Consider the following 14,021-nt stretch of genomic DNA (forward strand, 5'->3'; position numbering starts at 1 on the left):
AATTTTAAAAAATATAAAATTATTATATTGATATATTTTTAAATAAAAAATATTTTAAAATACATTTTTAAACCCAACTACTTTTTTTATTACATGAAACTTGCTTTTCTTTTTTATTACATGAAAACCTGCTTTATGAAATAGCTATAGCTGCGAACAAACAGTCTCTCGTTCAAGACCTCGAGGGAGGCCAAAAAAGCGGAATAAGCACGGTAATAACTCTTGCCGTGGCCGTTAATATGCATCTAGATTATTTGAATTAAAATATGAATGAAAAATTTTAAAATAAATTAATTTTTTTAAATGAAAATATCCACAATTCCACACTCCATTTTTTTTTATTGTTGAACGTACATATTACCTACTTTGCTAAAATAAATTGGGGTTTTACCCCCATTTACTTCATTTTTTATATAAATAATAAAGAAGCTCCTTTCTAAAAAAACAAATTCTGCCCTCTATTATTTATTTATTTATTTTATTTTATTTATAATTTATTTTGATTTATATTTTTATAGTGTTAATGGAAAAGCTAGCGGAAAACAAACGCAGTTTATCCTACCGGTGTTAACTGTTAATTAACTATGACCCCAATCCTTCGTTGCTAAGTTTACTCCCTCTCTATAATAAACATTTCCTTTGCTTCTCAATCACCCTCCTGTATAAACTCTCTTTTATTTTGTTTCCTTTCTCTTCTCCAAAATCATGGGCCAAAGTCTTGATCCAATGACTCAAAAACAATCCAAAGACGAACTTCTGTATCAGCAAGCTATTGCCGGAAATGTGGACACCGTTAAAGCTCTTTGTAGTGAAGGGGCTATCCTTGAGGTAAACAAAAATTACGAACCATATACTTCTTACTACTTTATACAATACTGACCCTTCTCTACTTTTTCGATATCATGTTGATTCTGACGCTAAAGCTACAAACTTGTTATGTTGTTAAAGCTTTACCTTCACTTGCTGCAACTTATACAAAAAAATCTACTATTTTTTGGATGAATTATGCACACAATTCTCGTGGGCATGGTTTTGGTTTTGTCTAGATAGAGGAAGTTGTTATCTTAGTTTGACTTTTGGGTGCAGTGGATTGACAGAGATGGAAAGACCCCTCTTATAGTGGCTTGTATGGATTCTGGATTGTATAATGTTGCCAAAGTTTTGATTGAAATGGGAGCCAATGTCAATGCTTATCGTCCAGGTAAGTTTCTGCAACCAGAAAGTTTTTTTTTCGTGCTATTTCCTACTAGTCATATATATACTGTGTGAATTAGTCAAATGCTTACTTCACATTTGTAATTGTTAGTCATTTATGAAGTTGAAAGTTTTGTGCTTCGTAAATAAGAAGGATGCAAAAGTGCATTTGTTATTGGCAGGGCGTCATGCGGGTACCCCTTTACATCATGCGGTGAAAAGAGGCCTGGAGCAGACTGTTAAGTTACTTCTCTCAAGTGGAGGTAAGTCTGAGTCATAAGTAGTGGAGAGGCACAAGTTTGTTAGCACAGTGCTGCGTGTTTGCTTCCAGTTTCATGGATTCTGGTTCTTTCTTCAATATTTCAGCGAATGCTTTAGTGAGAAATGATGATTGTCAAACTGCACTTGATGTTGCTAGAATAAAGGGGAATATAAATATTGTGCGCACTATTGAGGTAAGCTTGAAAAGAATGCAGGTTTTAATTTATTAACTCGCCTCCATACATACTGAAAGATGGTTTAATTGCCTAACTCTTATATTCACCTTTTTTTGTTTCTTTAGAGTCACATTTGCTATTTCACTGGCTGGCTTCGGGAGTTTTATGGTCCAGGATTTCTCAGAGCATTTGCTCCTCAATTTTTATCAAGAAAAATGTCCGTATAATGCCGAGTTACTTTGTTAATTCATTTATCTCATGCCTTTCCCTTATAATTGCTTCTCATTTGGTATAGTGCTGTTTATTTTATCATATGGCGGCATTACTGGAGTTTCTGTGATGCTAATTAGATTGTCGATATGATTTCCACCTCTTCTTTGAAGGCCTGGACAGTGTTATTTCTGTTTTTACTTGCCAACATATCAGGTTAATTTTCTGACCAAGGCTTATCACTTGCAGCTGGGCTGCTGTTATACCACAAGGTTCCAGCAATCCCATGACGCCGAAGAAGCTGGAGCTTGTGATATATCCTTCTTCCCAGGTATGGTGACATTAACTATTTATACTGTTTGCTTATGATCTAGATGTCTATAGTAAACATCTGTTGTATTCCTATGTGTGCCAATGAGAATTATTCCTCAAAATGTTTTTAATACCAAGTTGATAATATGGCCTACCCATCTCTGTACTTCAGTCTTACTTTAAGAAGAGTTGTTTATATAGAAGGCATATTCTATGTTATTTAAGATATCCCTCGACTTCATTTTCTAATTCTTGGGCTCAGTTTTAGCAATTGTTTAGGCAGTGGTCTCTTTTCTAAGGAGCCAGGTAGCTCCCTGGGGTCATTGTACCATGCTACATGTGCCTGAGATCCTAGTTTCCATTACTACATGTACCCACACCCTAAAGTTCACATGATAATTGAGGTTAATGGATTGACCCCCTCGAACCCTATTAAATGACCCATTGTGAAAGATATTAAATGAGATATTCCTCTGAAAGAATGATGGTTTTCAAAAACCTCATAATTGTGCCATGAATTTTGTTTTTGTTGATGGATATTGGTAGTGCATATGTGCGAAAAAGATATCTAGGTACTGTTTTCTTGTGGTTCTTTGGAATCATCGACCAACAATGGCATCTTTTTGTTTATGATATGTCTCCTTTTGGGCATAAAATCAACCAGAATTGGTTTCCCCACCAATGTAGCAGCCACTTACATTGACTGCAATCTGGGAAGTCTAAATTCCATTCTAATACCCTTTCTGGGAAAATGCTGAAAACACATGAAATTTGTAGGGTTCTCTGTTTTATTCATATTTGCATAAGCTGTCCTTATTTTCTAAACCTTTCAATATCACCACTGCTGAATCAACAGGATGTACAACCTCGTACAGTTATTGCTCTTTGGAATGCTGAAATTGAGGAACCTAACTTCAATAGACCAGATCCTGAGGTTACTATTTTTGACCAGTCAACTAGTAAGTCGTATTCATGATTGTTGGTGGTGGCTATTATTTTTTTATTGTTCATAGAATCTTGCCATAGATGTGCATGCCTTCGAGTGTCACCTATGATATAGAAGTCTTGACAGTTTATGAATATGTAAACAGCAGATAGATATTCCATTTAATATTCATAGTTTCCTAGTGTGTTTGTAGAACATTATTTATCTCACTTGTTATGTTTCCATTGTACTAGCTAAACTGAAGTGCTTTCTGTGGTTATTGCATTCTTCCAGAAACTCAATACAAACTTGCATCTGCCAACGAGGGTGATAAACAGCAGCTTCACTGTTTATATGATGCATGCAGCGGAGTTCCCCAGGTATGTTGGTTTTAGCTTTTGCAATGTTTATTTTTGTAGCCTAAATTCGCATGTATTAAATGAACTGTGTATCTTTGGAATCTTTTTGTATAGATGATTACAGAATTCAGAAAACAGGTGCTCTCATTTTAGATGTATAGTCATTGAAATGTGACCTCTTTACTATTTTTTATGAGAATGATACTCTTATATCTTCTTGAACACTGATCTAAATTATGGAGACTTTGTCTGTATAATACAGGCACAAAATTAAGAATTTCAGTGTTTTCTAACAGAGAGTAGTAAATCAAAAGTGAAAATTGTAACAGCCCGAGAGTTTACAATCCTTCTGAAACTCCATGAAAAACAGGGATTTTCTTTTTCTACTTCAATTCAAATTTCATAATCTATAATAACATGGTTGTACTCCTTTAAGGTTATTTAAATCTTTATCAAAATTTTGGTAGTCTTCCCTAAAATAGGATATTCCCAAGTGTCGACATGTGCAATCACACACACACAACAATACTTAATTCTTGATGTAACCATTCTGAATCATATCTCATCAAAACTTCATCTCAACCATAATTCTCATCATCCTTCAAGCATAAATGTTCTTTTAACACTAAAGATATTTGCAAATGAAATAAGGACTTCTACACCTTAAAAATTATAATAATCAACAATTAATAAAACTTAAGTTAACTTTTACATATACTAAAAGAAACATTTAGATTGCATGCCATAAAAAAAAATATTCTATTATTTACAATCCAAAAAACATAAGATATCACAATGTTCATAATCACTACCTAAAACTACTAAAACTATTGAAGGAATCACAATAACGAGTTATTGCTCCTGGCATCTCTAAGATGAACCTGAAACGAGCAACTAACATTACAATGCTTTCAAATATTAACACAACATTAAGGGCATATAGCATATTATCAACATATCTTTAATCTTTTTTTACAAGTCAATCTATCAAATACTTCAACACAACAAGTAATCTATAGGATCATCATCTTTGAGGTTCTATTCAATTTCATTTTCAAACATCCTTCATGGACATCCATTCTCCAAAACATACCTTCTACAAAAGTCGCAATAGAAGTGTAATCCCTTAGACTTTACCAGAAAGTTTCTTACTTGTACTCTTTTATTCTATAACATTATTCTTTATTCATACCATACGGAGATGAAGGTGAGTTCCCCTATGGAAACCTCTATTATTCTCATTCCCATACGACTTTAGCCAATACTCCAATTATTTGACCATATTCATTAATCAAGTGGTTTGTTTCCTAAGCCATTTCAATCCATACCAAAACTACATTATTCATTCCTCTTTTAATTACAATTCATGTCCATATAAGTAATCATACCTTAAACACTCTCTCTCTACCCTGAATCACCATTTACAATACATTTATACTTTTTTACGATCTTGAATCCTATTTTTCGATTGAATTAGGCTGTCATCCTAGCCTTTTCCCTTTCCGCATTAGGGATCACAATAATAATCCATCAATTCACTTTTAGGTCATCATATCTATCTTTGTCTTGTTATATTTGAAATTATCTTAATAACTTTCAATTATGTTTGCATTACCTATTTGGAATAGTCTAGACTTGCACTATCTTCATGGTCTAACATCCTTTTTCCATGTGATTGTTGTAATAGCTACATTTAGGCTGTCCAGGACAACCTCCATCACGCTTCAATTTGATTCTTCCAATCATTCTTCAAACATAATACAACTGACCATCAAAACAACTCGCATAAACCTTGCATTTGAACTATCAATATGCCAAAATCATTCGTTTCTTAATCTACTAAATCGTTATCATTCACATCATGCATGAAATATTCAAATATTACTCTTTGTTTCTACATCCTCTACTCCAGTATTATACCTCTTGAATTCATATATCCAACTCACTTTTATACCTTTTCGAACGGCCATAATCCCCAAATCAAATTCCTGACTATGTAATCATTATAATCTTTTTTTTATAGCAGTCCCTACACTTGTAGTAGATTTTAAAAGAGTGAACATTAGTCATTGTACAAGCATTCTGTGTACACATGTCCTTAACGATGCTTACTTTATATCTTTCTAAATCATATTTCTAAGGAGATTTAACCTTTAACTTGAGGTTGAATAAGTAAATCAATCCTAAACATCAACAATGATATCCATTGATTCCCAACCATTCATCCATGGAAGTCAAATATTTTCTCAATCATCCATCAAGGAAACCAATCACCCTAGCCAACTCTCACGAATACCAATAACTCCGACCATCCCACGTGGATGCCAATTAATCTGGCAAAACTTTACGGTTGCTAACAATTTGGCCATCCCATATGGATGCCAATTAATCCAGAGAACCCTTATAGTTGCTAATAATTCAGTCATCTAACAAGTATGCCAATTAATCCTTCATTTGTGTCGCTACATTCTTATTTTTCCCTTGTACTTTCAATATTCACAATATATTCACACATTTAAAGAATTTGCAGTTATTAACAAACATAAAACTTGCAGAACACCTACCTGATATTTGTAGATTAAACCCCTGTCTTCCGAGGTTAATCATGTTCAGCATGCCTCTCCTAGAGCACATAATGCAAACTATCAGAACACTTTCTTATTTTTCAACTTTCCACTCATGTTTATTTACATATACACAATATATTTAAATCTCCGAGCAAAGCATTCTATTTATTTATCCATTTCCATATATTTTTAGGTTCACATTTCAACATATATTCATATCCACATGTTCATGCACAACACATTTATATTAAGAAACTTTGCATTCATATTCACGCATCCATTCAAAACATGTAACACTACAATTTCCGCACCCTTTATCAACGTGCACATTAACTATTAACTTTTCCATATTTCATACCAATTGGTATCCATCATCTTTCATTTTCACATGCACAAACCCAAGCATATTCTTTAGGTTTCAAGCTTTATGCTTGCATTTTACACACGTTTAAGACATACTTTAATCCTATCATATTCAATATTTCAATTAAGCACATTTCAATTTTTCTTTTCTAACCTATCCATTTCATCCACAAGGGTTTTCCCTCACTTATTGGAACATTTCTCCATCATTCCAAGATAAATTTTATTCAGCCCCGTACTTATCCAAAACCCTACATGAATCCTAATACAATTCCAATCAATAATATTAAAAATTTCCATTCCTTTCATCAAGGAATGTTTTGGCCAACAAAGGATTTCATCTCTTTAAATTTTCTTCTAATTCTTATCCCAACATTCCCATGTTGATTCTAGCACACTCCAAGCCCAAAACATCAAACAAATTTCATTTTTATATTTATGGAAATTTCAGCTACACACGGGTTCTCAACCCTTCAGATTCTTACTTATAATTTTAAACCAAAACTCATTTAACATCCAATTATTAGAACATATCATTCAATTAACACAAACCAAATCTAATTTCCTCACTACTTGGCCGAATCCTCTAGGTGCCAGTTTCATGGATTCTTTCTTCTTTTTTAATTTCCTTCATAATTTTTTTTTTCAAAGCAAATCTTATTTATGTATGTTGTACAACATTTAAACACAAGTTTTATACAAAATCATCACTTCTAATAACAAGATTTCTCATCCACCACCAAAAGGTAATTCAGCCAAAAGAGGGAATTTATCCCTTGAAAATTTTCCTTTGTCTATTTTATGTTCAAGTCACATAATTTCATCTTTTAATCCTCAATAATAAGCTAAAACACATCATTCATGCATTCTCATTCAAAGACCAATATTTCCTCCTAGGCTGATCTTTGAGCAAAGAAATTCCCTAGGTTTCCCTTTAATTGTCCTTATGATTTTCACTTACACATTCATAGAGCATGCTCATTAACTTATTTCATAACTAATTTAACAACAAAAACCCATTTTACCATCACATTACAACAAACCTCAACATTCATCACTTAGCCATTTTAATTCAGACTGAAATCAACTTAAAACTTCAAAAGAACAAGAAAAGAAAGTTCCTTACCTCTTGTTCACACGAAACCAATGAATTTTTTCCAGGCAATCCAAGCCTTTCTTCATAATTTCTTCATTCCACTCTCTAGAAATCAATCTCTCTCATTCTCTCTCATTAACCCTTACTTTTCTTCCTTTATTTCTGCTCTCCAAACCCTCTAGATCATGCTTTCTTTCCAATTACTTGATTTAATCACTCACAAACCCCTTTTCATGGAAGAATCTCTCAATTTTTTGCAAAGAAAATGAAGTTCTTCAAGCCATTTTTCCCATGGCTGTAACACCAGCTGCTGCTGGTTTTTAAAAGGAGATTTTTATGGCTTTTTGGCCATTTTACCCCTCAAGGAGCTTTTAGATAGTTTTCATATATGTTATCTGGTTATCGGTACTTTTTCACGCAGTCTTTCTATTGAATTTCTTCCCCGTCGTCTCACTAACTCCCCGGGACCATTTTCTTATTTCAAAATGGATTTATTTTATATTTCTTATTTATTTATTTATCAAATTTATTACCATTCCATGATAACGTTACAATTTTTAACCGCACTTTCGTACAATCCATCCTTAACTTTTATTCCTCGTTACAACATTAATTTCTTGGAATCATTTTCTCATTCTCAACATACATTTATTTTAAATTTTCATCATTTTTTTCTTCATCAAAACTCGTAACCAGTTTAGTCAACATTATGAATTTTGAATCGAAAATTCATAATTATCATATGAATTCCATCACAATTTTTAAGTTTATTCATGGATATTATCCTCTCCATTTCGCATAACATTCCATATTATTTATATCATTTATTTATTTTCCTTCATTCCGAGTTTCCATTACTCGACAAGGTCTTGCTATCTTTGGTTCGATGTTTACACGAGAGTTTACAAAAACTGATCTAGATACTTAAATACTTCTGTCAATTTTGATCCACTAGAAATTGCTTATTTTAGAAGGATAACAAGTAGAGTATACACATATCTAGAGCAGTGGAAGGGAGTGGATTCATGACTCGGGCATAATGGTGACCCTATTTTAGGTTTTGAAGCAAAAGGCTTGAACTGTTTGTCAAGGAAATGTTTTGACTTTCCATTTCAAGCTTTTAATCTTGAGTTGAGTTTGGTTGGTCTAGTTTGTTTCCTAATTTTTTGAGATGTTTTAGCAAATTATGGAGAACTTGGTGCACTAAAAGAGTGGCTGTTGTGGATTGGTTTATGCAAAGTTCCTTGTAGTCTAATTTACTTATTTTAAAAAATAAATGACTTTTGCTCCATTCTTGCTTCATTGTATGCAACTTGCCCCCTGCAACAAAGACAGCATTGTCAACATTTATAATTTCAGGTTACGCCGCCACCAATGTATGGCAATCCTCCAACCACAGTTCCAGTGGTTGGTTCAGCAGAAGCTGTGGGATTGGCAATGGCAATAGGTGGATCCATTCAGTCTACCACAGAGGACAATCCACTACATCCAAATACTCATCAGAGCTCTGAAGTAATTAATGCAAACGGCTGGGAAGACCTTGTGCGTGGTGATAGCCACAACAGGTGGGGCGTGGCTGTTGCACCCACACATTCAGAAGCACGCAGCAGTGGATGGATGGGTGAGGCACCAAAAGAAAACTACAATGGATGCGCTGTGCCTAATATGGGGCCAAGTGGCAGTCAAGGTCATGTACAAACCCGTTATGATATTCCCCCTGTTTCTGAAACTAGTGGTGGAAATACTGCATCAGTCCCATCAGCTCCATCAGCTCCACCAATTCCTGATGAGGAATTGGATGCAGGGCTTATCCATCATCCATCATTTGATTTTAGTCTACTGGACTTGTCTGTTCCAGCCATAGAGCTTGGAGCTTCTGTAACAAGTGACGTGAACGAAGGAGGTAGTTCTTCTTCATGTATAATATGTTGGGAAGCTCCTGTTGAAGGTGCATGCATTCCTTGTGGTCACATGGCTGGTTGTATGACTTGTTTGAGTGAGATCAAAGCTAAGAAAGGTGTTTGCCCAGTTTGCCGATCCAATATAAACCAGGTTACAAGGCTTTATGCTGTCTGAAAAGTGGACCTGGGTAAAAAGGATCTGGCATTGATTTGTAAAAATGTTTGGTTTGGTCTTTACATCTCTGATGTGTGAGCTTGTTCTAGATAGTAATTACATTTAGACTAAAGGTGCCAATCAAAGATGCAACAAGGCACTTCTTGCTAGCTGACAGTAACCTAAGTGCAGCATGGACTATGAATATCGAACACTGCTTTGTGAGGTTTCCCTATGGATTATCTTGTGGAAATCCAATGCTATCCGTGGCATCAAGGAGACCATCATATGTCACCTCACCTTGGAACTGAAGGGCATGGACGCTTAAGGGAGGTCGTTTGTCTTTGCGGCAGCTGCTGTGATTTTGTTCAAACTCAATAATATAGTGTTTGGTTATGAAATGAAGCTGTGGTTTGTTTCATGGGACTCTCAAAAAATAAGGTTTAATCTCAGCTTCTGGTGAAGTTATTTTTTCATGCTTTTTATCCAGTGTTTTGTATTTTTACGTTTCACTTTTCATTGTTCACTATTGCAAAGTGAACAGTGAAGAATATATCCACTTCAACACCAAGCCCATCCTTAATTCACAGGCTGGTTTTTTTTGCATATTATTCTTTATTTGTTTGATAACTGAACATTCTTTGTAAAGAAAGAATAGTGCTGTAAATGTTCAATGGAAAGTATACCAAATGACGGATCCATATTTTGTTTCTTCCAGTTTTCTAGCGCCATGTTTGGGTGGGGGAGGATGTAAGATAGGAAGGATGACTTGCAAGGAATTAAAGAGTTGAAATACGCAAGGAATTAAACAAGTATCCTTTAATTCCTTCCTTGAGTATATATAAATTCATCGACTGTATTTTCCTCCAGGATATCTTGAGTTGATGGAATCCCGCTTGTGATGTGGCTAGGAAATTGTGGACCATTCCAAAAACATAGCCATGTGTTCCCTGCTTTAACCATTGATTGTAGTAATGTTATTGCACATAATAGCCTTATGCACCTGACCCATTGCCTTAGCACCCCCCATTCCAACGTCAGGAACCCTACCCTTTTGTTCTTGACATCAAATGGTGAAAGGAGCACATGGCATGCTTCATCAGAATCCCATATATGCTAGTGAGCCACTTCTCAAAGCTGAAATTCACTTTACTTTTGCTTGAACACGCACATGTGTACTGACACTACCAGCCCACCACAGAAAGCAAAGCTTTGGACATTTTGCTGTCAGCAACTTTGATTCTGTGGAAATTGAAACGGAATGGTCTCTAGACAGTCTTTTTGAGCCGTAGCATTTTCTTCCAAGTCCATTAACCCTATGGGAACCATTACTCCTCGATGAACTCATCCCCTTTAAGAGGAAACACAGCGTACACGGCAAAAGTCATAGTTTTGTCGGCAAATAAAATATTAACACTGCTCGGATCGAGGACATCAAAGTATTGTTTAATTGATAGGATTGTTGACCCGAGTTCGCAAAATAAAAGCAGCAATTTTTTCAAGTAAGAAATGGTCTTTTTTATGTGCTTTCAACTATTAAAAAAAAATGGTCTTTTTTGGGTTCAACATTTTGGTTGGCCAATCTATCAGCCTACGGCTACATTTGGTCCTGCATAAGCAGCCAGTGGTCCGATTTTTAAGAGTAAAAATGTATGGTAAAAACTTACTTTCAGGAGAAGCTGAAATGTTATCTCGATGTTACCTCAGAAAATGCATGCTTCTCTTGTAATAAAGTAAAGAAGGTGTTTTGCTTACAAGCACAATAGAGCCAAGCAAGCCCTTCATCTAATCTCAATTTCTCAGCTATGACCTCTCATTCACCACTGGAACAATGGTTTCTACCGCAAGGAGGAGTTGTGAGTTCACCTTGCAGAAAAATAGAGTGCCCGAGTCGAGATGTATTGAATTGGAAGAGAGGAAGTACGGTTACAGTAGCCCGGCTCGAGGAATGGTGGGCACGTCTCGTAGGCCCTGGATCACTACTGCCTAAGCACTTTTGGAGGTGTGGTGAGGTGCGGTTAAGTTTTTTTTAGTGTGAATTATAATAAAAAAAACATATATATTTTACTTTTATCAAGGTGTGTTTTCTGCTTTAAGAAAGTGAAGCTTTAAGAAAATGTTTGTTTCTGAGTAGCTCAACTTGTTTGTGAGGTGGGTTGCCCGACATAATTCATGAAAAAGCATATAATATATGTTTTTTTCATAGCTGCGCTGCCTCTTCAACAAACTCATCTTTAAAAGAACTGTATATCCAGAGAAAATTCACTGCACTTTTATCCCACACACAGTTAGAATTATTGGAGGTCTATTTTCTCAAGAAAGTGTTGTCACAGTAGTAATTTAAGATGCTTTATTGTAAATTTAATAGAAAGGGAAATATGGCTCTGGTTTGATGTGGAAAGCCATGATGCTTCTCCACCTGTAGCCACTTCACTGTATGGCGAGAGGAATTAAAGTTTGTCCATATCCAAGACAGATTATAGCTGGCAATTGTTTGTTAAAATTAAAACACTTCATGAGACAAAAAGTACGGTTAGGTTGTCATTAAGACAAAAGAAAGTTGTCTTGCTCGAATGCAAACACCGTCGCAGAACAGTTGCTCGAGTCTCCCTGTATACCTGGTTTTGCTGGTTATCATGCTATCACGACAATCATTCAGTATTTCATTACTAGAAGAACTAAAAATCCCAAAGTTTTTTCGTATTACTTATTCATATAAAATCTGTCAAAATACTATTTTAATTCAATAATTTAAATTTTTAGATAAGATTCTATGTTATGATTTATATTATTTTCTAACACAATCACTCAAGTAAAAGTTCTTTAACCTTGAAATTTGCATATACCCACGTTACATTGTACTTAATTTTTATCAAATAAATAAGAATGATAAGATTCGAATTCGCAATCGCTTGGTCATCAAGGCTCTGATACCATGTCAACAAATCATATAAACCTAACAGCTTAAGCTGTTAAGTGAGGTCTCAGGATATGATTTATAAGATCCTTATTTATTTGATAAAAATTAAGCATAAGGTAATGTGGGCACAAAGAACTTTCACTTGAGGGAGTGTATTAGAGGATCTTATAAATCATATCCAGAGACATCACCTAACAGCTTAAGCTTTTGAGTTGAGATGGTTCTTTGACATGGTATCAAAGCCTTGATGACCAAACGGTTACGAGTTCGAATCTCACCATCTCTATTTATTTGATAAAAATTAAACACAAGGTAATGTGAACATGTACAAGTTTCAAACACAAATGACTTTTACTTAAAGGGGTGTGTTAGAGAATAATATAAATTATATCTTAAGACCCCACCTAACAGTTTAAGCTACTATGTTAAGATAGTTCTTTGATAAAATTATAAAGTAAGGAAGTAAGAGACATTCATGACAATGAAATTGTATTTAACAAAGACTAAATAGTTTACCAAGAGGAGAGGAAATTCTTAATTGGAATTCTATTATTTATATTTTTATATAAATATATGATTGATTAAAAATCACGAGTTTATATATTTATATATTTTCATTTATGATTTAGTTCTTGAAAATGATCATCCACACATAGATCACATTAAATAATGTATTCACGGTTGGTGTATATACATACACATAACAATTAAATTTATTTTTAATAAAATTTTAAAATAATTTTTTATTAATTTAAAAGGAAAGGACATATAAATATGTTATCTATATCCCACCAATCCTTTTCTTTTATGTTTCACAACAGTAATAAATTATTATTTTTGTTTAAAACTATTATACATGGAGAGACTCTTAAAATATTTGTTTTGAGAATCTCTGGTCAGGGTGCAATAATGTCGATGGAAGAAATTCTCAAACAAAAAGTTCAAAACCATTATAAATCGAGCCACCAGAGTTGTCTTAATGCTGTCTATTTATCTGATTGGCAACAAACAAAAATGTTATGGATTTTCAGATGACTTGACTGCCACTTGATAGTTTTTTTTTTTTTTTTTTTTTTTTTTTTTTAATATTCAGCAAACCGGATAGTTAGTTTACAAACTAGATAGGTTTATTGCGATGTACTATGGGTCAGTTTTTTGTTTCAATATAAAAAAAAATGTAAAGATAATATGAATGTTTTTGTTTTGAAAAGAAGATAAGAGTTTAACCATTAATTTATTAAGTTTAATAAGTTTAATTAATTTAATAATACAAATACAAAATATAACAATAAATAAGGAGAAAAATGACAATGAAAATAAACAAAAAAAAATAACCTGAACTCATCCGAATTAACATGTAAAATATACAATTTGATCGTAAACACTCGGGTAATTCTTTAGAAAAAAATTAAATAAAATTATTAAACTCAATTATTAAATAACCAATATTGAAAGGTAGAACTAATTTAAAAAAAAATATACCAAATCATCCCTTAATTAATATTATAATAAAAAAAACATTAAATAAATATAAAAATATCCCTTAACATCAGTTTTAATTTTCTTGTTTTTAATGATTTTTA

The 14,021-nt window shown here is 33.7% G+C and overlaps 1 protein-coding gene across 2 annotated transcripts; it reads left to right on the forward strand.

Moving 5' to 3' along the window:
• The first annotated feature begins 43 nt into the window (after positions 1–43).
• Positions 44–10,124, forward strand: LOC118062166 (putative E3 ubiquitin-protein ligase XBAT35). Of its 2 annotated transcripts, none has more exons than XM_073409241.1 (9): positions 44–828; positions 1,087–1,201; positions 1,307–1,457; positions 1,561–1,649; positions 1,757–1,848; positions 2,091–2,172; positions 3,010–3,112; positions 3,373–3,458; positions 8,823–10,124. In XM_073409241.1, the coding sequence occupies exons 2-9, from the start codon at positions 1,181–1,183 to the stop codon at positions 9,537–9,539; spliced, it is 1,341 nt and encodes a 446-aa protein (XP_073265342.1). In that variant the 5' UTR covers positions 44–828; positions 1,087–1,180; the 3' UTR covers positions 9,540–10,124. The 2 variants fall into 2 exon arrangements, with proteins under 2 accessions (XP_073265342.1, XP_034931763.1); XM_035075872.2 differs by having other exon boundaries at positions 1,377–1,457.
• Positions 10,125–14,021: the final 3,897 nt, after the last annotated feature.

This window comes from Populus alba, chromosome 5, assembly GCF_005239225.2.
Source record: "Populus alba chromosome 5, ASM523922v2, whole genome shotgun sequence".
In the NCBI taxonomy this organism is placed as follows: domain Eukaryota; kingdom Viridiplantae; phylum Streptophyta; class Magnoliopsida; order Malpighiales; family Salicaceae; genus Populus; species Populus alba.